The 24,659-nt window shown below is 54.9% G+C and overlaps 1 protein-coding gene across 4 annotated transcripts; it reads left to right on the top strand.

Annotated features, from left to right (window-relative positions):
* The first annotated feature begins 3,419 nt into the window (after positions 1-3,419).
* Positions 3,420-24,333, top strand: JUP (junction plakoglobin). 4 transcript variants are annotated; one of them, XM_081116211.1, is made up of 15 exons: positions 3,420-3,573; positions 13,463-13,678; positions 15,597-15,856; positions 16,100-16,338; positions 17,143-17,344; positions 18,063-18,207; positions 18,334-18,437; positions 18,985-19,323; positions 20,834-20,989; positions 21,202-21,321; positions 21,954-22,104; positions 22,210-22,331; positions 22,752-22,791; positions 23,061-23,226; positions 23,527-24,333. In XM_081116211.1, exons 2-14 carry the CDS (start codon positions 13,471-13,473, stop codon positions 23,210-23,212), a joined length of 2,238 nt encoding a protein of 745 aa, XP_080972337.1. In that variant the 5' UTR covers positions 3,420-3,573; positions 13,463-13,470; the 3' UTR covers positions 23,213-23,226; positions 23,527-24,333. The 4 variants fall into 4 exon arrangements, with proteins under 4 accessions (XP_080972337.1, XP_080972334.1, XP_080972335.1 ...); XM_081116208.1 differs by having other exon boundaries at positions 3,445-3,592; XM_081116209.1 differs by having other exon boundaries at positions 3,489-3,573; positions 13,466-13,678.
* Positions 24,334-24,659: the final 326 nt, after the last annotated feature.

The raw sequence follows: 24,659 nt of genomic DNA, 5'->3' as shown, positions 1-24,659 counted from the left end.
CACCAGCAAGGGGGGCCTTCCAAAGGGCAGGAGCCAGGGCAGAAGCCCCCCCCCCCCAGTCTATAAATGGCTCTCCCCTTGCTGAGAGAAAGCCCATGCTCAAGATGCCTCTTGGTTTTGCATTGCCTTTGACTGCAGCCTGCCACAGGGACAGTCCAGTTGTCTGCTCTCCTTGCAGCTGTAACGCCAGGGAGAGCTGCTGTGTGATGAAGAGGGATCATGGTCAGCCTGAAGTTTAGCAACCCGTCTGCTCTCCCGTCTTTCCTGATAGAAACGGCCATTCCTGAGGCTACCTTAGGCGCAAGAGGAGAGAATGTGTGTGTGTGTGTGTGTGTGTTGGGGAAAGAGCTGACAGGGCTGGCATTTGTGTATCTGAATCTGTGCCCTTGAGTGTATATCCCTGAGGCGTGGGCATGGAGGCTGTGTGTGTGTGTGACTTGTGCAGACCTACATCTCTGTCTCTGTCTGGGGAAGGGGCCCCCACAGGAAAAAGGTTGAGTTTGAATAGAGAACAGAATCTCTTCCACATCCTTATATGGCCCAGAGGTTCGTGGAGAACCAGGGAAACAGATGAGTGGGGGAGGCCACTGGCTGTTATTCACCGCACCCCTCCCAATAGTGTCTCCCCCCCTCACCAACTACCCTCCCTCCCACCAGTCCCTCATCTGACCCCTCTTTGCCAGCAACTTCTGTCTCTGTGGCAACTTGGGATAGGCCACTTGGTGCTCTTTCCTTCTTTGGTCTGAGGCCTCCGAAAGCTGCAAGGTTGAATGAGCCAGATGTGTTTTTGGCGGCCCAAGGACTCTGCTTCCACTGAGCTTTGGGCAAGAGAAATGAGTTTAAACTGCAGAAATATGAATTGAGGCAAAACATCAGAAGCAACTCACCAGTGTTAGAATAAGGAGACAAAGGTATTCATACCAGGGAGGCTGGAGAATCTCCTTTTCTGGGGATCTGGCAAACAGAAATCCCTGCCTTTCAAGACTTGGAGGCAGGGGACTGGGTAAGATGGCCTTGTGGCCTTTCCTTCAAGTTCAAGCTACAGAGGAGACTGTGGCCATAGAGACTCATTCTGACTCCTTATCTCGAGGCACCTCCTCACTCCATGAGATCACATCCCCCATATAGACAGCTGATTATAGTAAACATTTTTCTGATTCTTTCTGTGCCCCCCATGCCTGGTGCTTAGTAAATGCACAGAAAGTTCCTTGCTCTGCTCTCATCCCAGTCCTTCCCGATGCTGGGGTGGTGCCTCCACCCATTCCCAGCCCTAGCGCTGAGCTCTGAACGTGTTGCAGCACGTTCCAGGCTGACAGGCATGAAGCATTCTGGGGAGACACACACACTTTATTCGGAAGCCTTATTTCTGCCCCTTCACCCCACTCAGGCTTCTCCACCCAGCCCTCTGCAGTCAACCCGCCCTACCCTGCCTGTATGCTGAAGTTGGGAAAAAGGAAGGAGTTAAGCCAGTCTTGGGTCTGGGAGGTGTGTGTGTCAGTGTGCAGGGCGGTGGGGGGTGGGGGAGCCAGGGGAAGATGGGGTGTGGGAGAGGGAGGAAGTGAAACCGTGGTGGTGGCAGCAGCCTAGGAGAGTGTCCTAAGCAGGGGACTGGCCACTGCACTGTGTAGGGTGGCAAGCAGGTGGATAGGGCAGGGATAAGGGAGGAAGAAAGATTCTGAGAAAACTGGAGGAGGGGTAGTAAGGGAAACAAAGGAAAGGGCAGTGGTCCTGGCATGTGGGATGAGAACTGGTTGGGAATGTTGATGTCTCCCTGGCCCCCTTCTGAAAGACTTCTTGGATGGCACCATCCTCTGAAGTGAGACTGTTTAGCCACTATTCCTTTCTCTGGTGGGGAAAGTGGTCAAGGATGCTGCTGGGGTACCTTTGCCCAGCCCATCCTGTGTGCTAGCTTTGGGGCTATAAAGCTTTTCAGAGGAAGGACTCTTTCCTTAACAACACTCCCCCAAGCTTCCCACACGGAGTGGCTAAGGTGACCTGCTTACACTTAGCCCTTTGGGAGTCCTTTGAGGGTTGGGATCATTTTGACTTTCCATGTCATCTGGGTCTAACCCAGTGCCTAGCATACAGTTGGTGCTCAATACTTGAGTGTTGCTGAATGAATGTCTGTAAGACTTTGGCATGTTGTACAGCAGACACTCAGTCCATCAACCACACAAAGGAAACAACCTTGTCTTCTTAACCTGCCTATTGGGAAGTTCTTTCAGGTAACTAACTCAGACTCTTCCTCTAATGAGAGGCCCACTGCCTCATTTTCTTTTACGCCAGTGTTGTTTTCCTTTAGATCTGCTGCCTGATTTTTTTACCAACGATGTTTACAAATGATTTTCTCCAAATCATTGCTCTTTTGTCTCTACCCCAAAATATTTGTTTTTGCCTTTCCTGGCCCCACCCCATAAATGCTTTGACCTTTTATGTCTATGCTATTATTCCACCAGGAGAACATGTGGTTTGGTGGGCCTTGAAATTAGGAGGAGTTCTAGTTCTAGCTTCGAACATGCCATTTTCTAGGTTTGTGACCTCTCTGAACCTCAGTTTCCTCATCTTTGAAATGAGAATCATTTTGATGCCCTAATGATTTTTCAGAATTGTCATGAGAATGAAAAAAAACCCCTCCATATCAGTTATTTAAATTCTAGCATTTAGCAGTTGTCACAGTGATTTTTCACAAACTTTACTTCATTTCATCCCCACACACAACCGTGTGAGAGATATAGCTAATATACCCATTTTACAGATGAGGAGAAACAGGATGAAAGATGAAGTAACTTGTCTAAGATGAAACAACTACTAAGTGGCAAAACCCAAACCCTGGCGTTTTAATTCTAAATCTCATGGGCATTCCATCTTTGGGGAAAAAACCCAACCCAACAAAGAGTCTATGAAATGCTGTGCAAATATGTTATTACGACTTTGTGGCAACAGTGAATAAGCCCAGAGAAGCATCATACCTGACGCTGAGTTGTCTGGCCTGTGAAGGCATCTGTCCTTTCCCATGGCGCCCCCTGACTCACCTGTTGGACCGGTAGGGGGAAGGGGAGAGTAATGAGTCCTACCTGCTCAGAGGTAGGGTGGGGCGAGACACACCCCGTCCCTCCCATTGGTTCTTTCCTTAGGCTTACTGACAGTTTCTTGCCCAATCAGGAGAAAGTAACCTTATATTTGCCAATAGGTGCAGAGTTAGGATGGAACTTCAAGTTGGAGGCCGTCCCCAGAGCCGACTGGCAGTCCCTGGGGCCAATGGCCAGTGGATAAACAGAGGCGGCGGTGGAAGAGGACTGGGGGCGAGGCTCCGCCCCTCGACCGGACAGTCAGGCGAGACAGCCAGTGAGCCCGCATCAGCGGGTGGGCGTCTCCCTCGGGGGCGGAGCTTCGAGGGGGCGAGAGGCGTGGCTTGGCTGTCAGGTCCCCTCGCCTTTTGTTCAGTTACTGAGTTGCTGCCTTGGCCAGAGTCCGGAGCAGCCGCCGCCCGATCGTGCCGAGCTCAGTTCGCTGCCCGCGCCGGCTCCCATCCCGGCCCGACCCCAACCCAGCCCGGCCAGGTTCCACACTCAGGTGCGGACGATCGCGGCAGGTATCGCTGGGGCGAGGGAAGGGGGGCGAGCGGCCGAGACGCCGAACCCTCAGTCTCAGGGCAGGTGAGGGCGGGAGCCGGGGAGCGTCACCCTGCACCGGCGACAGGGGGCGCGCCGGGGTCCTGGGCGCCACGACCTTCGGGGACGCGAGGCTCGGGCCGAGTGCGCTTTGGGGCGTCGTGAGCCGGGGATTTAGAAGGGCGGGAAGTGGTCAGGGCAGGTGCCTCCGGAATTGTGCCTGCCCCGGACCCGCGGAACTCGCCTGGCGCCGCGTCCCAGACTCTTGCCTGCCTCTTGCGGGGCAGACTTTGACCTGTTCCGTCTGCGTCCCGGGGCTCACTCTGACTAGGAATTTACTGTTTGGGAAACTTGCTGCCGCTGGTCTCTTTGGGGCCACCCACACCCCACCTCACGCGTCATCCTCGCTTTCCCTCCCTCTACTCCCCCAGGCCTGGGTGGGGCCCTATTGTCTGCGCCCGGCTTGCCCAACTGTGGGGGCCGAGCGCACATTTTCCCAGCGACGAGGGCCCCACCTGCCGAGCAGGTGAGCACACGGAGTCCACAGGCCCTGTCCTCCAGCTCCCGGAGCCTCATTGGCACTGTACCTGCGGCGCCTCCCTCCGCTCCGGTGGGTGCCGGGCTAGGGCTCACCAGCGGAGGTGGGGTGGGCTTGTGCAGGGCCGGCTCTGCGCCCACCGGTGTCTGGCACCCGTGGCTCGGACTGGGGTCTGGGAGGTGGGGTCGTGCATGGGTGAAGAATTCACTGGCCCAATTTCCAGTAGCTGCGGCTTCCAGAGTGTTAATACGGGAACAGGACTACCCTCTTCTCTAACCTCTTATTGTCGGAAAAAAATTACCCAAAACAAACTTTCCAGGAGAAGTATCCACGGCAGCTTTTTCTGGAGATTTTCATGCCTCCTTGCCCAGGGCTTACTCCAGGTTTATGGGGTCCTTCTTGGAGCAAAGCCCCATCCCCCAGCTGGCCAGGTTAATCCCGGGCCAGTGCTTGCGCTCTGACCCTGTCCTCCCTGCCTCCACTTCCATCCTGTTTGCTGGGCCCCTGGGGCCTGAGATGGGGGTGGGGTGGGCCGTAGGGGAAGCTGCTTCTTCCTTCTCTTCCTGTCTCGGGGGACCACCACACCCCCTCACTTGAGGCCTGAGCTAGTGGCTCTCGCCCAAGCTCTGCCCCCTCCCCAGGAATGGGGGTGGGGCAGGGCCGGGCCAAATGACGTACGTGGGGGGAAGCGACTGTTCTGGTCTTTTTTTCTTTTTTTTTTCCCTCTACTCGGTCCCCCACGGTATTTAGCTGGCTGGTAATTGTGGCGGAAAAACGCGGAGCAGTGGGGCTTGATTTCCATTCGATTTCTGGATTTCGAAGGTGCATTCCTTCTGGAGGCTTTTGCTGTCCTTTCCCCACCCACCCCCTTTTCTGAGAGAATTTGATGGGGAAAGTGGGGCAGAAGGAAAGCTTATGGGGGGGGGGTTCAGGTAGAGCTGCATTAGCACCTCCCCAGTCCCCAGTTTTCTGAGAGCCCTACCCCTGGCCAGAGTTGTGGATCCTCACTAAGCTTCCAGCACTGGTTTTTAAAATTCTGAAGTGTGGTATTTTTGCAGGGACTTGGAGCCCAGCCTCCTCGGGGAACAGAGAGGGGAATGTAAGAGCCAGGTTCTCCATCAGTCCTGGGGTGAAGGGAAGATTGTGGGGAATCAGGCTGCTTGCCCTTACTCACTTGGGAAGACCCTACCACCTCCTTCCTGTTTGTAGATGGGAGAGTGGGGGTGGGGTCAGACCCCCATGGAATGCCTCCCACCCCCAGGGATCAGGCTTCCTCCCCATCCCACTTCTCTAGTGGGTAGTGTACCTGTGGGGAGACATAAGGGCATAGAATTTGGGCAAAAATAACCTGTTTTCCCTCTTCTTGATGCCTAAGTGGAGGAGTGGAAGGCATTGTAATTACATTGGTTAAATGATTAGTTTAGCTAATCTGGTTTGTGGCTGAGATGAAAAGATAATACTGAGGAAGGATTGCTAGGAGGTGGCTGGTGAAAACTGGCTACTTACTGGATGGGAGTGGGGGGAGGGGGAAGGTAGGATCCAATTAGTCATTTCTTGCTAGATCAAACCCTAGCTTGGATGACAGGAGTCTCTCCCCCCCCCCCCTCCCCCTCCCCCTCCCAGTTCCACCACATTCTCTTGGAGCCTCTGTTTGGGCTGCCAGGGCTGAGAATGCAGCCTGTAGGAATGAAGGAAGTCAGGGCCCCGGCTGCTGCCTGCTTCCCTCCTGGATGCCATGGAGGGGGTCACTCCCTGGCCTAGGAGGGATAAGGAGAGGAGCCACCTTAGAATGAGATGGGACAATAGACTCGTCAACAGAAAGGCCATTTATTTGGAGAGGTGTTACAGTAAGGCAGTTCTGAGCACAGGGATTTGGGCTTGGCCTGAGCAGGGTTTGAACCCTACCTCTGTCACTCATTACTTATGTGGCCTTGGTCACTTTACCTCTCTGAGCTTCAGTGACCTCCTTGGTAAAATGGGAATAATAATACCTACCTACCCAGTAAGTAGATACGTGGTAACTTAAGCAAGGAGGACTCTACCTAGATACCTAGCACTTTCATTAACTCTTCTCACTTAATCCTTATGATTGTCCCTAGAGGCAGGTATCATTACCCCATTCTACAGATGAGGAAATTGAAACTCAGGGAAGTTAACTAAGTTGCCCAAGGTTGCACAGTGAGACTCAGGCAGAGCCAAGACTGGCATTTGGGTCCTCTGGCTCTAAACCCAGAGCCCATCCTGATTTATCACCCCACCGTGGCTCTGGGACAAGTTTTCCTGCCACTCCTTTTTGAGAGCCTTCGCTGGGGGTTTGGGGAGAAGAAACATCAGGAAGGCCAGGGAAGGTATGTGTAGGTGGTGAAGGTGGGGGCAGATTTGTCAGGTGGGGTGACTCATGTCCTAGCCTCCAGCCTTATGAAACCTTCCCTGTGGCTTGGCTTTTAGTTCCTGGTGGTGGAGGACTCTCTCCCCAAGTCTGGGGTCCGAAGCCTGTGGCAGATGTGTGGAGGAAGTTAGGGGTGGGGAGAGGAGGGCAGGGGTCAAAGCTGGCGCTGCCTCCTGGCCTGAGCTGGGCAGAAGGGTGGGCTGTGCTGGGCTTGTCCCTGTATAGGAAGTGGGAGTTGCCTGCCTTGCTGGGGGCTGGGCCTAAGCCAAGATAAAGGGGGGGCTGCTCCCTGGAGAGTGGAGAGAAAGGAGAGATTTAGACTGGGCCAACGTCCTGCTGGATTGTACGATTGTACGGGGCAGTCCTGCCAGACTGCTTTTGGGCATGGAGGTAGCTCTCCCCTGCTTTGGAGCCCAGGAGACTGCGGGGCTACAGTATGGGTTTTTTGCTGCTGGGAGGGTCTTTCTGGTGATGGGGTTTGGGTCCTTGAAGGAGGGGCTGGTGTCACTGTCTTCTCAGACCTGCACAACTATGGCATCTTTGCTACCTGGGCACCTGTCACCAGAATGGGCCTGGGAAATAGGGGCCTCCGAGTCTATCAGCACTGGGCTTCCAGATCCCTTGAAGACAGGAAAAGACCCCATGCATGGGGATTATTGATGCTGGAGAAGAGAAGGCCGAGGAGACTTGATGTGACAGAGAAGGAAAGAGAAGGAACTCAGTCCTGCCTGTTAGCTATAAAGAGGGTGAGGGGCTTGTAGGTTTTCATCACCCTGGAGGGCACAAAAGCCACTGGGACTGATGCTCTTAGGGAAGGGATGAGGCCAGACAGGAGGGACTTCCTGTTTGTTCAAGATGAGGCCTTGAGTTGAAGAGTCAGAGGGAGAGATGGAGGCTCAGAGTTGCAGGGCCCTGTCCGTGTGAGCTGGGAGGACCATCTTGCCCCACGAGAGAGGGCAGGCAGCAGTCCCGTTCCTTTGGGGTGAATCTGAGGTCTGTTGGGGTCCCTGGGGAAACTCAGTCTTGTGTGTTTTGGACGAAAAGAGACCTGGTGTGAGAGGGACAGGTATCCATGAGCCGCCAGCTGGCCCAGTCACCCCTGTGAAGAGAAAGAGAAGTGTGGCTGGGGCAGGTCATCGGGGTTTGTGTCCCTGCAAGTGAGACCGAAGGCCACTCTCCCGGGACTTGGTTGAATCTGGTGGAGGTCTGGGGATCATGGACTGCCCCAGTTTCCAGCAACTTCCTTGGCCAGGCCTGAAGAGAAAGTTCTCTGACCACTCCCCTTTGCTCAGCCTCAGGGCACCTCAGGCTTTGGGGGCCCTCAGGGCAGGAAGCTCTGCTTTCTGTGACCTGCAAAGTGTGGGTTCACTGGTCTGCTTTCTTTCCTCACTGTGGAGACAGCAGGAGTCCTGCGGATTCTTATCTCTGAGGAGTGGCAGCCACAGGGTGGGGGGGTGAGTTGGGACCGTGGTTGGGCAATGAATATGCTGCTTGTTTGGGGGTGAGGAGGAGGTTGGACTCCGTTCCCTCTTGATTGAAACAGTACTATTGTAAAAAATAATCAGAAAGTGAGAAAAGTTTACTAGGGAAGAAAAAAAAGTCCTACTCTGTGGAGGCAACTAACTCAAATATTTCTTCCTTTTTTCTTAGCATCTTCGTTTCATATCCTTGATCTTGATCATCTCATGCTTTGTATACAATACCAGATTTTAACCAGATCCCAATCCTCATTTTATCCAAATCCTCATTTTCTCCAGCAAATGTTGAACAGCGAACAAACAGTGGGGACTTCCCTGCTGTCCCAGGAGTGGGCCAGGCAGCCATCCTTGCAGCATGAACACCTGATGAATCACACCAGAGGAGTGACACCAGCTGGGGTTGTCAGGCCACCCAAGCCCCTGGGGTGGGTGAGGGTGGGCAGGGGGCAGGTCAGCGGGCACTTGTGCATTGAGATACATCACTGACATGTTAGCCCTTTGCTGCTGTTTCCTGAGGCTTGGTGAAGTGTTTTTCCATTCCCAGGAGTCCAGCTTTGGGGTCATGTGCCAGTTTGGGATTTTGCCCACACAGGGCACCAGCAGGGAGTAGAGCTCCAGCTGGAGCCCTCTCCGGGGGTGCCCAGAGGTTCCCGGGTCAAGCCACTTGGCCTGGCATTTCCCTCTCCTCCAAGTCCCCTTCATTTTCCCACCCTGGTTTGTTTGCTTTGGGAAGGAGCCCAGAAGGAAGAAAACAAACAGCAGCTGGGGCAGCCTGACCCGAGCCTCCCCCACCCCTAGCCAGTCCTCTGGCCACTGCTTGGGTGTCCTCCAGACAGGAAGTGAGGGTTTTGCTCCAGAAGCTCCGGATGGGCTTCTGTCTTCTCTTGTCCCCAGGGCCTTGTCCATACCTAGCACCCGCTTCAGTCTGCCCACTTGGAATGACCAGTCTGATGGGGGAGACTACAGGCTGCCAAGGAACACCTAGTCTGCTCGGAGATATCTTCCTGGAGCCACCATACTGAGGGGAGAGGCCTAGTTGGGAAGCCCCAGCCTGATGGGGGAGGCAGGGCTCTCAAGGGAAGCAGTCATGTCTGTCTCTGTACTTTTCTAGAGTCTCTTTCCATCAGTATTGCTGGCCAAATCTCAGTTGGAGCCAGAGACAGAGTGGGGAAGGGTGGGGGCTGGCGACCCTGTGGAGCCCAGCCTCTCCCTTGGGGCTGCTATGTGGGGAATGTCCAGCCTGACTCGCCTGACGGCTCTGCCTGCGTAAGGAGCACATGTGACCGGAGAGTGGGGCAGCACAGTGCCCCCACCTGGCCTCCCCTCCCAGGACCTGGACAGAGCTCTTCTTCCCCAGCCACGTCCTACCCCACCCCAGGGACCCTGGCCTAGGCCCAGGAGGCAGCACCCCTCCTAGCTCTCATCAGAGGGTCCTGGGTCCTGGGTCCTGGGTACCAAAGACCAGGCTGCTGGCCTCCTCTGCCATTTCTTTTCTTCCTCAATAGAAGGATGTTTGCCTGAGTCTTTACTGTCCATAGCGGGCTTCCATGGTCACAGGTGAGTTTGGTTCACACAGCGGTCTGAAGAAGGGAGTGAGTGGCATGGTCACCTCACCTTAACAGATGAGGACCATTAGATGAGATTTAAGGACATGGAGTGACCTGACTCCCGTGCTCACAGCTCCCTTTTCCGTCACCGAGTCCAAGATTTGAGTCTGCAAAGGGCGTTGGCCTCTGGCCCAAGGAACCTGTGGGGGCCCGGCCCAGCCTGCTCTTCTAGTCCTAATGCAATGTTTCTGAGCCTGGTTCCAGCTTCTTGGGCCGCCCATTCCTGTCCTTGTTTCCAGGTGTCTTATTGACACTTGGCGTCCTGCAGCCCAGCCCAGCTGTGCCCGTCACTGACAGTGAGTACTGGTGGGGGCAGGAGCCTGAGGTAGCTCTGGTGGGAGTTATTTTTAATGTCAGGCTGGGCCACACTATGCCAAGACAGTCTTGGATTTAGGGTGCCCAGCGCCAGCCTGCTGGGTTGGCCGTGCCGAGGAGGAAGCAAGAATGGAAGACAGCATGCCCAAAGCAGCTTGTTGCTTCCTCGCGGATTCCTCCCCGGTGTGGACCTGTGGGGGAGGTCCCCCCCCTCCAGGGCCCTGTCTCTCTTCCTGTCCCTGCGCTGTCCCCCACCCCACCCTATGATCTCTGAGCTGGTTTCTTCCTCCAGTGATGCCAAGAATAGAGCATGCTGCTAAAAACAAAGGCCCCCCATTCAACTCAGAAAACCGCCCTGTGTCTGGCTCTGCCCGTCTGTGTCCAGGGCCCATGGGCAGGGCCCGAGTCTGTCTCACCCACTTCCACCCTGGCTCTGTCCGGGGGCATTGTGGCAGGTCTCGCTTCAGGTCCAGGGTGGAGTGGGAGGGATGAGACCAAACTGGGTGTGGCCCCTTCACCCTGGGAACTGCGAAAACAGCACTTTTACTTCTTGTGGGAGAATTTCCCTGGTTCTCCTGGGGAGCAGGTAGGGAGAAAGGTGGGGCTGGTTCGAGGTCTGACGTCTTTCTAGCTTTCCTGTTGTGGAAATAGCTCTCCCTCCCTGTGATCCTTCCTCAAGGAGAGTTCTGGTGTGTCCTCTCTGAACTGCATTCCAATTCTGCCCACTCTTGGCCTTCTCCTGTCTGTCATGAAAATTCTGGTTCCTTATTCCTAGAATCTTAGATATCAGCATTCCTCTGAGATCACCTGGGCCACTCTTGCGTAGATGAAGCACGGAGAGGAAAAATAATTGCCCAAGGACACTCAGCAAGTTCATCGGGGGGGCTGGGACTGGAACCCGGAACTCCTGGTTTCCCAGCCAGTGCTCTGGGAGCACCCTTGGTCTCACCCGCTGCTTCTTCCCTTGGTGAGGGGGCTCAGCTCTGCCCACGTCCTGCCCCCCTTCTTCTCTGCAGCTGGGTGTCTGGCCCTCTCTCCTTGACCCTAGGGGTCCCTCTTTCCCTGGCTCCCCTGTTAGGAGCCAGGGGAGCAGCCCTGTTTAGTGGCTGGAGGCTGGTCTGCAGTGAGGCAGACCTGGATTTGAGCTGAGTGCCCCCATTTTCTCAATGTGGAGCCTCAGTTTCCTCACCTAGAAACTGGGAGTAATAAAATGCCTGTCAGGGTTGCTTGGCTGGAAAATGAGATTCATTTGATAGTAACAGCAGATGCCTACCCTCTCCCAGGATCCTTTGACCTCCTGAGGCTCTGTGTCCCCCTGGACTGGCTGGTGGGGTGGTGAAGGGCCTGCTGAGGAAACCCCGCTTCCATGGCCAGCCTTGACCTTGGTAGTCCCTTTGGACACCAGGCAGGTGAGGGATTGTCCCTGTGGCTCTGGGGGAGGCCTGCAAGCCTCTGGCTCAAAGCACCAGGAATAGGCAGCTGTCTCTGCTTGGGGCGGGGGACTTTTTTCAACTCTGATGGTGGGTTGATTTTATTGATCAGGGTTTGAGATGTCCAGTCCATCCTGAGTGGATTTGACGGAGGCTCAGCATCCAGGTGTGGGCTCAGCCCTCCTCCTAGCCAGGTGGCATTTAGAGGGTTAATGCAGCTCATTTCCTGATGCAGTTTCACCTTCCTTCTCCAGGTTCTGTGACAAGACTCTCCTCTGTTCTCTCTCCAGCAGGAGCGCTGGGCAGTGTGGTGGTGGGTGGGGGGGTTCCTTGTGAAATAGCCACACTTGGTCAGTGCCTGGGAAGCAGCTGGCACATACGGCTGTCTGGTGTTCTGGACCTGCTTCTGTTTATCAGCTCGAAACTCTGAGTCACTGGGGGTGACGTGATGGGAGGAGGGAAAGAAGGGAGGAGGGGACAGGGAGGTGCTGGGAGCTGGTCTGACTCCTGCCTCTGCCTGTTCCAGGTGTGCTCAGGGGCAGGGGAGGAGCCAGGTGTCACCATAAAAGGAAGTAAGACCTGAAGGACCGTTTGTCATCCCTTCTTCCTTGAGGATGGGACCTCCAGGCCTCACTGGGAAGACTTATTCCTGGTGATCTTTGTTCCTGGGGTGGGGCCAGGCTGCACCAGCCACCCCACCCTCATTCTCACCAGTTCCCCAACACAAAGGGTTTGAGGTGCTGGGTGCTGCCCAGCCTCACAGGTAGACCAGCCCGGGGTCTGCTTGCTGTCTGAGGCTATGCTGGGTGTGCAAAGGCCGCACTCTTGGGTATCATTCATGCCTGTGCCTGGTTCTGGCTCTGCCGTCTTTCTGCTGTGCCACCTCACCAGATGGTCCCTCAGTTTCCACATCTGTGAATGGGGAAAAGAGCATGTGCTTCCAAACCTGCTAGTGAGGATGGCATATTAGTGAAAGATCTGGCAGAAGGTCAGCCCTCATTGGAGCACGGCTTCCCTTGTCTCCTCCCAGGCGCTAACTTCCAAGGTCAGCTTCCAAGACAGGGAGCCAGACAGCAAGTGGGAATTTACCTCCCTGGTACAGAGTAGGGCCCAACTCTTTACTAACCCCAAGTATCCCAAGGGGTGCCTGAGTGGCAATGACCACCCCGAGGCCTGCCTCACCCCTTATCCCTAGCCTGGATTCGAGGACGCCAAGAGGTGGGCAAACACTGCAGGGGAGAGGTGGTGCTGTTACATGGCCACTACCACTGCCACCAACACCTGAACCTGCTGTGAGCCAGGCTGGGTCCTTTATAAATACAGTCCTCACAACAACCTGCTAGGGAGCTGGTGCGACCCCATTTTGCAGATGGGGACACAGGCTCAGCAGATAGGTGTACTGCCCTGGTAGTGTGAGGCTGAAATTTGAAACTCTCCGTGGGACTCAGAACTCTGGGAAAGGTTTCCAGAAGCTGGGGTGCTGGAGAGACGGGATCTTAGGCCCTGGGCCTCTGGGACCACTTATGATCCTGCCCTATCTGCAGGAAAGAGACCCTGAGGGATCCTGGGGCGCCTCCTACTGTTCCCAGCAGCCTCCCTGGCTTCCCAGAGAAACCTGTCTGACTGCTTCCCTGTCTGACCAACCGGTTTTTGGTGCAGCTACCTCACATCCAGCAGCCTTTCCCAGCGAGCCCCAGTAGATGGGGGTGGGTCTGCGGGATCCCAGTAGCTACTGGAGGCCCTGAGTGCTTTCTGCTCTGGGAGAGTTGGGAAGAGTCAACCCAACTCCCAGGTGAGGGAGCCCAGGGCTGGGGTGGGGCATCTAGCTCTTTACTCCCCTACCCACCATGGGTTTCATTCCACCCTGGTGGAGGTCAGAGATGCAAGCCCAGGACTCACGCGTAGATAGGATTCACGCGTGGATATCCCTTCCTGGGCCTGGTGCCTCTCTGCTCCCCACTCCCTCCATCACAGCCCTCTGGGGCCCTCGGGTTTGTGGTAGGAGTAAGGGGTAACGGCCAGGGCCTGGGGAAGCCAGGGGCCGGGCCAGCCAACGGGGCCAGCTGATTTTTTGCTTCTTCTTTGTGTCCCCAGCAGCCACCATGGAGGTGATGAACCTGATCGAACAGCCCATCAAGGTGACGGAGTGGCAACAGACGTATACGTACGACTCAGGCATCCACTCGGGCGCCAACACCGGTGTGCCCTCAGTCAGCAGCAAGGGCGTCATGGAGGAGGAGGAGGCCTGCGGGCGCCAGTACACACTCAAGAAGACCACCACCTACACCCAGGGGGCGCCTCAGAGCCAAGGTTGGGAGCTTTGGGGACTGTTCCATGGGAAACCAGGCTGGGCCCTGGAGGGAGGTCAGGGTAAAAAGAAACAGACTTGAGGGGCTTCCCAGTCTGAGGGAAGAGGCACAGCTGCTTCAGGATGCCCCCATCTGGGAAGGAGGCAGATCCTTCTTTGTAAACCTCTAGCATGAAGGGGAGGCATAGACCCTGCCCACCAGTCTGAAGGAAGAGGCACAGTCCTTGCCTTCCCGGAGTTTACAATGTGATGAGGAGATGTCACTGTTGCCCTCAGGGACCCATGGGCTGCAGGAATACAGAGTCCTTTTGTTCTGGGAGCTTTAAATTAGATGGGGAGGCAGAGCTCCACCCTCTGGGAGTCCTCTGTCTGGTAGAGTTGGTGCAGTTCTTAAGCCTGAGGGCTCCTGGTGCGGGGCAGGGAGGAGTCAAGTTGGAATGTGGAACATGCTGACTTGGAAGTGGGCCAAGGTCAGGTGGTGAAGTGACCTGCCCATTTCTGGGCCTTAGGGAATGGGATGCCCCACCAGCATTCAGGTGGGAAAGCCATGTCGATGTCTCCTCCCTGATTAATTGGGGAGTGGAAACTCTGCCTCCCTCTCCCCAGGGCATTGAGACTCTGGCTGAGACAAAGCTGTGTGGGAAGCCTGGGCACCTATTTGTGGGACTCCCGGGACAACCCAGGAGGTAGAATCTGGAGTCTGAGCTAAGAACCCACCTTCTGCTCTCTGAAACCCCTCTCCTGACTTGCCCTTTGATATGCTATATGATATTGGGTGTCTACTACCTCTGAGCCTCAAATTGCCTGTCCATATAATGGAAGAGTTGCCTCCTTTGGAAATGATGAGGGTATAATTAGAATCATGAGATTTCAGGGTTGAAGAGAACCAGGCTGTCTCATCTGGCCTTTACCTGGTTGTTAAGGGAGGGACACAGGGTTGGGGTTTGGGCTCTGGAGTCAGATTATCTGAGTTCAGATCCCAGCTTGGGTTCTTATAATCTCTCTGTGCCTCAGTTTTTTCATCTGTAAAGTGGAAATAATAATAGTATTTATCTTGGCCCTGGCCAGGTAGCTCAGTTGGTTAGAGCGTCATCCTAATACACCAAGGTTGTGGGTTTGATCTCTGGCCAGGGCATATACAAGAATCAACCAACCAATGGATAGGTGGAGCAAAAAATCAATGACTCTCAAATCAATAAATAAAAATTTAAAAAAAAATCAGTATCAGATCTTATTAACTACATTAAAAAATATTTTTTAGCCCGGCTGACGTGGCTCAGGAGTTGAGCATTGATTCCCTGTGAGAGCACATGCCTGGGCTGTGGGCTCTATCCCCAGTAGGGGGTGTGTAGGAGGCAGCCAATCGATGACTCTCTCTCATCATTGATGTTTCTATCTCTCCCTCTCCCTTCCTCTCTCTGAAATCAATCAATCAATCAATAAAAACCAAAAAATATTTTTAAAAAATAGTACTTATCTTGTAGGATTGTTCTAAGATTAAATGAAAAAATACAAGAAAAACGCTTAATTCACTACCAGGCACATAATAAATACTCAAAAAATGTTAGCTATTCCTGTTAATAATAATCATCACTGATATTTTTGTAGTGAGATGTGCCTTACACATGAATCCTTTCTTTTCAGAGCAATTCACAACTATTATCTCATTTAATTCTCATAAGAATTCCCTGTAGTGGACAGAATAGGTGGTGCCCCATTTTACAGATGACTTAACTGTGGCGATGGTGACCCCCCCCCCAAGGTCACTGGCTAGGCAGAACTGTAGGTGGTGCGCTGGGCCTTTGGTCGGGTTGGGAGGCAGCCTAGAGCATCCAGGTGGGCTGTTTGCACAGCCTGCCCTGCTCCCCGGGTTCCCCTTGCCTGCCCTCTGCAGCTCAGTCCCTGTCCATTGGTCCCTAGGTGACCTGGAGTACCAGATGTCCACAACGGCCAGAGCCAAGCGGGTGCGGGAGGCCATGTGTCCTGGCATGACGGGGGAGGACAGCTCGCTGCTGCTGGCCACCCAGGTGGAGGGGCAGACCACCAACCTGCAGCGACTGGCTGAGCCGTCGCAGCTGCTCAAGTCAGCCATCGTGCATCTCATCAACTACCAGGACGACGCTGAGCTGGCCACCCGCGCCCTGCCGGAGCTCACCAAGCTGCTCAATGACGAGGACCCGGTCCGGGAGGGGTCTCCCTGGGGCGGGGGCAGGGGCAGGCAGGGAAGGGGGATGTCAGGCATCCACAGGGAGGGCCCTACCTAGGACAGAGGGAGGTCCTGAACCCGCAGCCCCATCAGTAGGAAGAGTCTCACCTGGGTCCCTCTGAGCTTTGTGAGGGAGCCTCCTGGTCACCTCCTTCTCACAGTGGCAACTGGACCTGGCTCATCTGCTTACTTCTATCCTTCGCTCCGCTCCCCCCAGGTGGTGGTGACTAAGGCGGCCATGATCGTGAATCAGCTGTCGAAGAAGGAGGCATCGAGGCGGGCGCTGATGGGCTCGCCCCAGCTGGTGGCAGCTGTTGTGCGTACCATGCAGAACACCAGTGACCTGGACACGGCCCGCTGCACCACGAGCATCCTGCACAACCTTTCCCACCACCGTGAGGGGCTGCTCGCCATCTTTAAGTCGGGTGGCATCCCTGCCCTGGTTCGCATGCTCAGGTACCCACCCCTACTCACTGTGGGGACCCAGGGCCTCCCTCCTTTGGCCTTCCCCCTCCCTTTCCTGGGCTTCCATACAACATTGATTGAGCACCTACTATGTGCCAGGTGCAGAACCATGTCCAGTCTTGGTGCTTAGCTGCTTATGTAACAGGCAGGTTAGTTATGAGGCTACAGTATAGACTAGGGCAGAGGTGTGTCTGAGATTGTTCAGACCTCTGAGGAGCTGTTGACTCTAATGGCAACGTTGATGGATGAGTGGAGTTTGGCTGTTGTAGATAAAGGCAAGAGTATTCCAAGGGAGGGAACAGCGTGTTCCCTGGCCACCTTTACCTTTCCGGCCTTCCAACGTTGATTGGCCTTTCCTCAGCGCCGCACCAGGCTGCGAGTTCCTTGAGGGTAGACATTGATCTTACTCTCTTCTGAGCCCCTTTCCAGGCTGCGAGTTCCTTGAGGGTAGACATTGATCTCACTCTCTTCTGAGCCCCTTTCAGGGCCCCTTTCAGGCCTGAGTGTGTAGTGGTAGTTATTCTACATAGTCGGGACAGGTATTAGGGGACCTACTCTCTGCTCAGCACCGGGCTGGGAGCCCAGGAGCAGGCTTCACAGTCCCAGTGGGGAGAGGAGAGGTGATGTGTGCTCTATGCATAAAAGTGGGCTGGGCTCGAGGGACTATGAGATTTTAGCAAAGGGTGATGTCCATGAGGGTGTTAGTACTGGAGAAGGCTTTCTGGGGGAGGTGGCCTACATTTATGCCAGGCCCCTGGGACCCGACTCACACTGACCCCCTGCCCACCATCCCAGCTCCCCCGTGGAGTCGGTCCTGTTCTACGCCATCACCACGCTGCACAACCTGCTGCTCTACCAGGAGGGTGCCAAGATGGCCGTGCGCCTGGCCGACGGGCTGCAGAAGATGGTTCCCTTGCTCAACAAGAACAACCCCAAGTTCCTGGCCATCACCACTGACTGCCTGCAGCTCCTGGCCTATGGCAACCAGGAGAGCAAGGTGGGCCCCTCCCCGCCCCCAGCCAAGACCCACTGCCCACCATAACATTACCTTCTGTATTAGCTGCAGCCTCATTTCGTTGCCTCCTGCCCATTTTTAGGTTAAATATAGATGTATGTGCTATTATACATGTTTCATCGTATAACCATTTTGAGTGTAAGGAAAAGAAAACAAATGCATTATCCTCACACAGCCATGGTTATCCTGATGTGCTTCCTCCAGTGCTGTCCTCTGGGCATATTTGTATGTAACAGTAGCCATAGCAAAAGTATATCCGTGCATCTGCTTTCTACATGACATTAAAACATTTTTTTTTATTATATTGTCCGCAAAATCATCCTCTATAATGGCACCGTTGTAAACAATGCTATAATGAACATCTTCAGGTACACAGCTTTTCCCAAAGAGGAAAGTTTTTCATCAGCAGGGCCAAGGGTTTTTAATATTTATAGGCTTTTACCCCGATTGCCAGACTGCTTTCCAAAATGATTGTGTCATTTACAATGCCATCAGTGGTGGTGTTAGTACAGTTTCACCTCGTCCTTGCCGGCATTTGGGTATTACCTTTTTTTCAAGATTTTGGCTTATTTAATAGTCACAAAATCTATTCAGGTTTTAGCTGAAGCTCAGTAATGGCAGTTCTGTTGTCCCCCTTTTTTCCCTTGTTCGTTGTCATAGTCCCTGCGTGTCTTACGCTATTCTCCCCCTCTTCCCACAGCTCATCATCTTGGCCAACGGAGGACCCCAGGCCCTTGTGCAGATCATGCGCAACTACAGTTACGAGAAGCTGCTCTGGACCACCAGCCGCGTGCTCAAGGTGCTGTCCGTGTGTCCCAACAATAAGCCTGCCATCGTAGAGGCTGGTGAGTACTGTGGCCTTAAAACTAGGCCTGTGTGGCCAGGAGGGCCAAGGTAGGGCCCAGTCCAGTGGCCAGGCTCCGTTAGTTGTGGTCCCCTGTGACTGATGTGACCTGTGTCCCCTACCCCAGGTGGGATGCAGGCTCTGGGCAAACACCTGACAAGCAACAGCCCCCGCCTGGTGCAGAACTGCCTCTGGACCCTGCGCAACCTCTCAGACGTGGCCACCAAACAGGTGAGGAAGGTGTTCAGGCCTGGGTTCGCCTCTTCAGCCCCTTGTCCTCCTGTCTTACCACGTCCAGACTCATGGCTAGGAGTCTGACCTTAGCAGCAGATTTGGCCTGGGGATCGCTGAGGGGGCAGCAGTGAAGGCCCAGAAGGTAGAAGCATGTGAAAATGTGTCAGCTGGGCCACTGAGGCTGAGGCCTCCTTCCACCTGAGTGGGGCTCTGCCTGGCTCTGGGGATGCAGAGGAGGAGCAGATGGGCTGGAGGAAAGAGCTTGGAACTTAGAGATAAGCCTGGGTTCAGATCCTGCCCACTAGCTATGGGTCCATGGGCAAAGCACATAGTCTCTCTGGGCCTCAGCTGCCCCGCAGGAGAGCACTGCCCTCTCATAGGCGTCAGTAGGATCGCAGGGATGAAGGTTCCCTGGCATATAGGCAGGGCCCAGTGAATATCAGCCGAGTGGGCTTCCACCCCCGTCAGGCCATCTCACTCCCCTGGGGCATACATGGGAGCAGTTGGGAGTCTGTCTCACTCAGCACTGCCTCTCCGACCCCAGGAGGGACTGGAGAGCGTGCTGAAGATTCTGGTGAACCAGCTGAGTGTGGATGACGTCAACGTCCTCACCTGTGCCACGGGCACTCTGTCCAACCTGACCTGCAACAACAGCAAGAACAAGACGCTGGTGACGCAGAACAGTGGCGTGGAGGCTCTCATCCACGCGATCCTGCGTGCTGGCGACAAGGATGACATCACGGAGCCTGCTGTCTGCGCCCTGCGCCACCTCACCAGCCGCCACCCTGAGGCCGAGATGGCCCAGAACTCCGTGCGCCTCAACTATGGCATCCCGGCCATTGTCAAGCTGCTCAACCAGCCCAACCAGTGGCCACTGGTCAAGGTATGACCACTGACGTGGTAGGGGCTAGGCCAGGGAAAGGAGCACTCTGCAGGCAGGATTAGGTGCTGTATCAGTGCAGGCAAAGCTGCTGTAACAGAGGGGCCCTAAATAAGCTAGAAATTCATTCCTTTGTCGTGGAGTGGTTCAGACCTCCACAGTGGCTCTGCTCCTGAGACCCAGAATCTTTCTCTCTTATAGCTGGGCCATTCCCAAGGGCAGAACTTCAAAGTTTTACTAGTCACATGACCACCTAGGGCTGTCTCATTAAACTGCAAGTTCTGATTCTGTAGACCTCGGGGTGGGGGAGGTGAGGTTCTGCATTTTCTAACAAGCTCCTAGGTGTAGCTGCTGGCCCATGGAGCTCACCTCTTACGTTAGCGGGAGAAGGTCTGAATGAGAGAGTTGTGCTCACACCAATGATTGGGCTGTATCATCCCCACAAATGCATTCTAGCCCCAGAAAAGTGGGAGGCTAGCAGTGACCAGGAAGTTGGATGTGACACTTTAGCCCACACCCTCGCACTTGGTCATTTGGCTACATCGAGGTATAAGGAGGCTAGCAATGTGTCATGTATCAGAGGGCTCTGGGTCTGCTAAACCTCAGGACCGATGCTAAAAAGACAAGGGATTGAGTGGATTCTGGGGGGCAACCTAGTGCCTGCCATAGGAAGTCCGGGGTGTGAAGGGGTGGGCCCTTCTCAGGGGACCACCTGGGAGAGCCCGCTGGCATTGGCTAAATTTTAGACAATTTAACAGTACAGATAAGAATGACTTTGAGTGATTATATACATTTTTTAAAAGTTCATAGTGAGAATAAAGGGGCAGCTTGTGGCTCGTCCTAGGGTTGGTGCCTGCTGCAAGGCCTAGGTGGGGGAAGGGTTTGCATCCTGACCCAGCAGCTAATGGACAAGTGACCTTGGCAGTTCATCCACCCTGAGCTCATGTCCTCATTTCTCACGTGATTTTCATCCCTGCCCTCCTGGCTTCTTGTTTTGAGGGTCAAATAAGATGATAAATTGCTGTACAAGCTCTTGAGGGGCCCTGGGAGACCAGAGTTGCTCCTGGGAGTCGGGGAGCCCTGGGGAGGAGACCTCGGCCCTGCTGGGGATTGATTACTGTATGAGTGTCACCAGAAGAGGCTGTAGGGTCGACTGTAGCAAGGACTCCCTGATAATCAGGGTTTGGGAACTATCGGTAAAGCAACTATGTTGTCTCTGGAAGGGGGGTTAAGAGAGGGGATAGGGTGAGAGTCAGCATGGGGCCTGGCGGAGTGTTCTGGAATGGGGCATCATTTTAGCAGGGGCTGTTGGAGCTGGACAGATGAGAACCCATAGATGCTATGGAATAAGGGACATGGGCTGGGGTGGTCTCATTCTCTGGAGATCTTCTAGCACGTCCATGTCCGGCCAGGAGGACAGAGAGATGGTAGAGGAGGAGGAGGAGATGATGCTGGGAAATTGGGATCCTCCAGACACCCAAGAAATGACAGCTGTTGTCCTTTTCCTTGCCAGGCAACCATTGGCTTGGTCAGGAATCTGGCCCTGTGCCCAGCCAACCATGCCCCACTGCAGGAGGCAGCCGTCATTCCCCGCCTCGTCCAGCTGCTGGTCAAGGCCCATCAGGATGCCCAGCGCCACGTGGCTGCAGGCACACAGCAGCCCTACACGGTAAGCGAGCTGGTGGTGCCTGTGACTGCCCTCCTTGGGGGTCAGGGTGTCCCCTGTGCGAATGTGTGTGCACGTGAGTGTGTACTTGGGGAGGCGAGTCGCAACTGATGCCACTCCAAGGACCAACGAGGGTTGTGAGCTTGTTGGGGGGGGGCGTGAGGCCGCGTCCAGGGGCCACCTGTTGCCATGTCCCAATGCCTCCTCTCGTGCAGGATGGCGTGAGGATGGAGGAGATTGTGGAGGGCTGCACTGGAGCCCTGCACATCCTCGCCCGGGATCCCATGAACCGCATGGAGATCTTCCGACTCAACACCATCCCCCTGTTTGTGCAGGTGAGTCTGGGGCAGGAGGGCAGGAGAGGTCCTCCAGTCCCTGCTTTTCCCCGCTGCTGAACCGGGAAGGTTGGCAGCCGTGGTCTGGTAATGGGTGTGGCGTGGTTATTGTTTAGCTTTGCAGCATTTTCTTTCTTGAGTATCAATGTGAACTCAGAGATTTTTACGGAAAGTTTTTTTGTTTGTTTTTTTAAAGAAAGACTTATTATCTTCTTTTTTTTAAAAATATTTTTATTGATTTCCAAGAAGGGAAGGGAGAGAGAGAGAGATAGAAACATCAATGATGAGAGTCATTGATCAGCTGCCTCCTGCACATCCCACACTGGGGATTGATCCCGCAGCTGGAGCATGTGGCCTGACCGGGAATCGAATTGCGATCTCCTGGATCCTAGGTCGATGCTCAACTGCTGAGCCATGCCGGCTGGACTGGGGAAAGTTTTTTAATAATTCAGGAAGTGGTTTATACTATGTTAGATTTAAAAAAATAGGATATATGGATGACTATAATAAAAATCCAGTGGAAATAGGCCAATGAGCTTGGGGTACATCCAGAAAGGGGAGGTGGAGATGGGCAGGGCTCTGCGGGGTGCTGCCCACCTGCCTGACCCCTACCCTGCGCCTCCTGTCCCCAGCTCCTGTACTCATCGGTGGAGAACATCCAGCGTGTGGCCGCTGGGGTCCTGTGTGAGCTGGCCCAGGATAAGGAGGCAGCTGATGCCATCGATGCTGAGGGGGCCTCAGCCCCACTCATGGAGCTGCTTCACTCCCGCAATGAAGGGACTGGTGAGAGGCTGTTCTGGGGGAGAGGGGGTGAGCGAGGGGGCTGGGCCTTGTCCCCCCAGCCAGGGTGGAGGCAGGTGCCTGACTTGGCCTTTCCTCTCTGCTCAGCCACTTATGCCGCGGCTGTCTTGTTCCGCATCTCCGAGGACAAGAACCCAGATTACCGCAAGCGTGTGTCCGTGGAGCTCACCAACTCCCTCTTTAAGCACGACCCCGCTGCCTGGGAGGCTGTGAGTACCGGGTGGACTGAAGCCTGAGGCTGTGCAACTTGCACACTGCACAGGGACAGCACTTTTATGGGGGCTCCTACCATCCTGGCAACTTCGTAGACTTTTATTTTATTTTATGATTGGATTGTTTTGTCCTGCGTGGGGCAGCTCCTGGCACCCATTCTCCGGTCCCCTCCCCTCCCCAGGGCTGTTCTTGTTCTGTGGGTGCCCCCAAGCATGAATGGTGGGACCCTCCACCCTGGGAGGTGCCTGAGAAGAGTTCATCAGGGTACTGAGTAACCCCATTTCATCTTCGGTTCCCTCGAGGATCTTCGCTTTTCCCCTGGCCCTCTTTATAGAAGCATCTCTAGCTGCCCACCCGCAACCCCTGCGTTTTCCACCCTTCCCCCTCCCTCACTGTTCCTCTGTCTCCTTCCTCAGGCCCAGAGCATGATCCCCATCAATGAGCCCTATGCAGATGGTAAGTGTGCTGAGTTTTCAGGACCCCAGAGAGTGGGGGAGGGGTATGGGGGTGTGAGGGAGGGAGAGGCCCTGTGTCTCCAGGGCTAAGGACCAGTGGTAGCTATTGTACTATCCTGTCCAGGTCCCCTGACATGGGAGTTTAGGGAGGCGGGTCAGGCCCACTGGGGGTTAGGCGAAGGTAGAGGAGGTGCTGAGGGCTGTCCAGACCCCCCAACACACACAGGGTGGCCTGCAGACCCTGGACAGAGTCCCCTTTCTCCTTCCCAGACATGGATGCCACCTACCGCCCCATGTACTCAAGTGATGTGCCCCTGGACCCCCTGGAGATGCACATGGACATGGACGGGGATTATCCCATCGACACTTACAGCGAAGGCCTCCGGCCCCCCTACCCCACTGCGGACCACATGCTGGCCTAGCTGGCTCTACCCCAGTAAGCAGCCTCTCTCATGCCTGTGGGCCCCTGAGACACACTTTCCCTTCCCTCTAGAACCTCCTTCTCACGGGGGCCCTCTCATGTTTTTATTGAAACTCTGGCTCCTTTTTGGGGGAACGAGGGTAGGGCCTTTTGCTGTTGAGCTCCCCCAAGAAAGGCCTGCCTTATTCTTTTATCTTTGCTGGCGATGGGGGGTCCTGCCCCTTCTATGGGTGGTGGGTGGGTGATGTGATAATGGCAGGAGCTTCTAGGCGTCACAGGCCTGCCCTGACGCCTCTGTGTCTGCCCATCCCCCAGGTGCGGCTCCTCATCTGAGAGGCTCTCTGTGCAGACGATGGGGCGAGACAGAAAAGTGCCTGAGCCCGGGGGACCAGGGCCACGACTTCCTGCCGAACCCCATGCCTCCATAGGGTCTTCCTTGGGATGGTGATCTGCTCCTGCTTTTCTGTTCTGGGCTGTGGGTCAACGGCCCAATACCCCCTCCCCAACCCTGTGGCCCTGGCACTAAAGCTTTAGACTTTGTTACCCCAGCAGTCCCCCCCTCCCTGCCCGGGCTGCCAGTCTCCAGCTGCCTGGGCCCACGGGGTTTGGTTTCTTCTCTGGGTCTGATTTTCTCATTGAACTCCACCGACCAGCTATCCTGAGTCCCTGGGGTCTCCAACACCCAGGTTCAAGGCCCAAAGCCCCAGAATCCAAAGCTCCTCTTGAAAAGTTCAGGGACTGTCCAGGGAAATGGGACAGAGATGTGGAAAGTGAATCCCCCACTCCAGGACCCTCCCTGCTCTTTCCCCAGGACACTCACTTGGCTTTGGCCCCCTCCCGGGGGTAGTTCTGGGGACAGCTTCCTCACACCCCTGTCCCACCCACACGACTGCCCTAGCTGACCCCAGAAGTGCTCTTGGCTGACCCCTCTGGTGTGCGGTGAGGGGCTTTCTCTTCCCCTTCCTGTTTCAACACCCCCTCACCCCACCCCCAACCTCCTGCACATGGATGTGAGGGCTGGGGGAGGTCCCTGGGGAGAGTTTTATTAATACTGCTTTATGTTTTTGGTTATTGGTTTTTTTTGTATAGACCAAAGCAATGAAAATAAAACTAACACACAGATCCAATGGAGGCTGTTTGGAGGCATGGGATGGGGAGGCAGGGCTCCCTTAGCAGCCTCATGGCCACCTTGTTCGTGGGGAAGACATGGAGAGAGGGGGGTCAGGGAGAAAGGAACACTGAAAGAGGCAGAATGGATTTAATTCAACACAAACTTGTACCGCTCCAACTTGGAACCTTAGGAGCCTGAGAGGCTAAGAGATGACCTTCAGGGACACCAGGCCTTACTCTTCTCTCCAGTGGGCCACCCCCTTGTTGGCCTCTCAGTCTCTAGCCCTGCCTCACCCTGTCCCATCTAATCTGAATGTACATTTGGTGGATTTCTCCAG

The sequence above is a fragment of the Miniopterus schreibersii genome, assembly GCF_964146895.1.
Source record: "Miniopterus schreibersii genome assembly, chromosome: 16".
In the NCBI taxonomy this organism is placed as follows: Eukaryota; Metazoa; Chordata; class Mammalia; order Chiroptera; family Miniopteridae; genus Miniopterus; species Miniopterus schreibersii.
The sequence above is the reverse complement of the archived record's forward strand: the minus strand, read 5'-3'. Positions and strand labels throughout refer to the sequence as shown.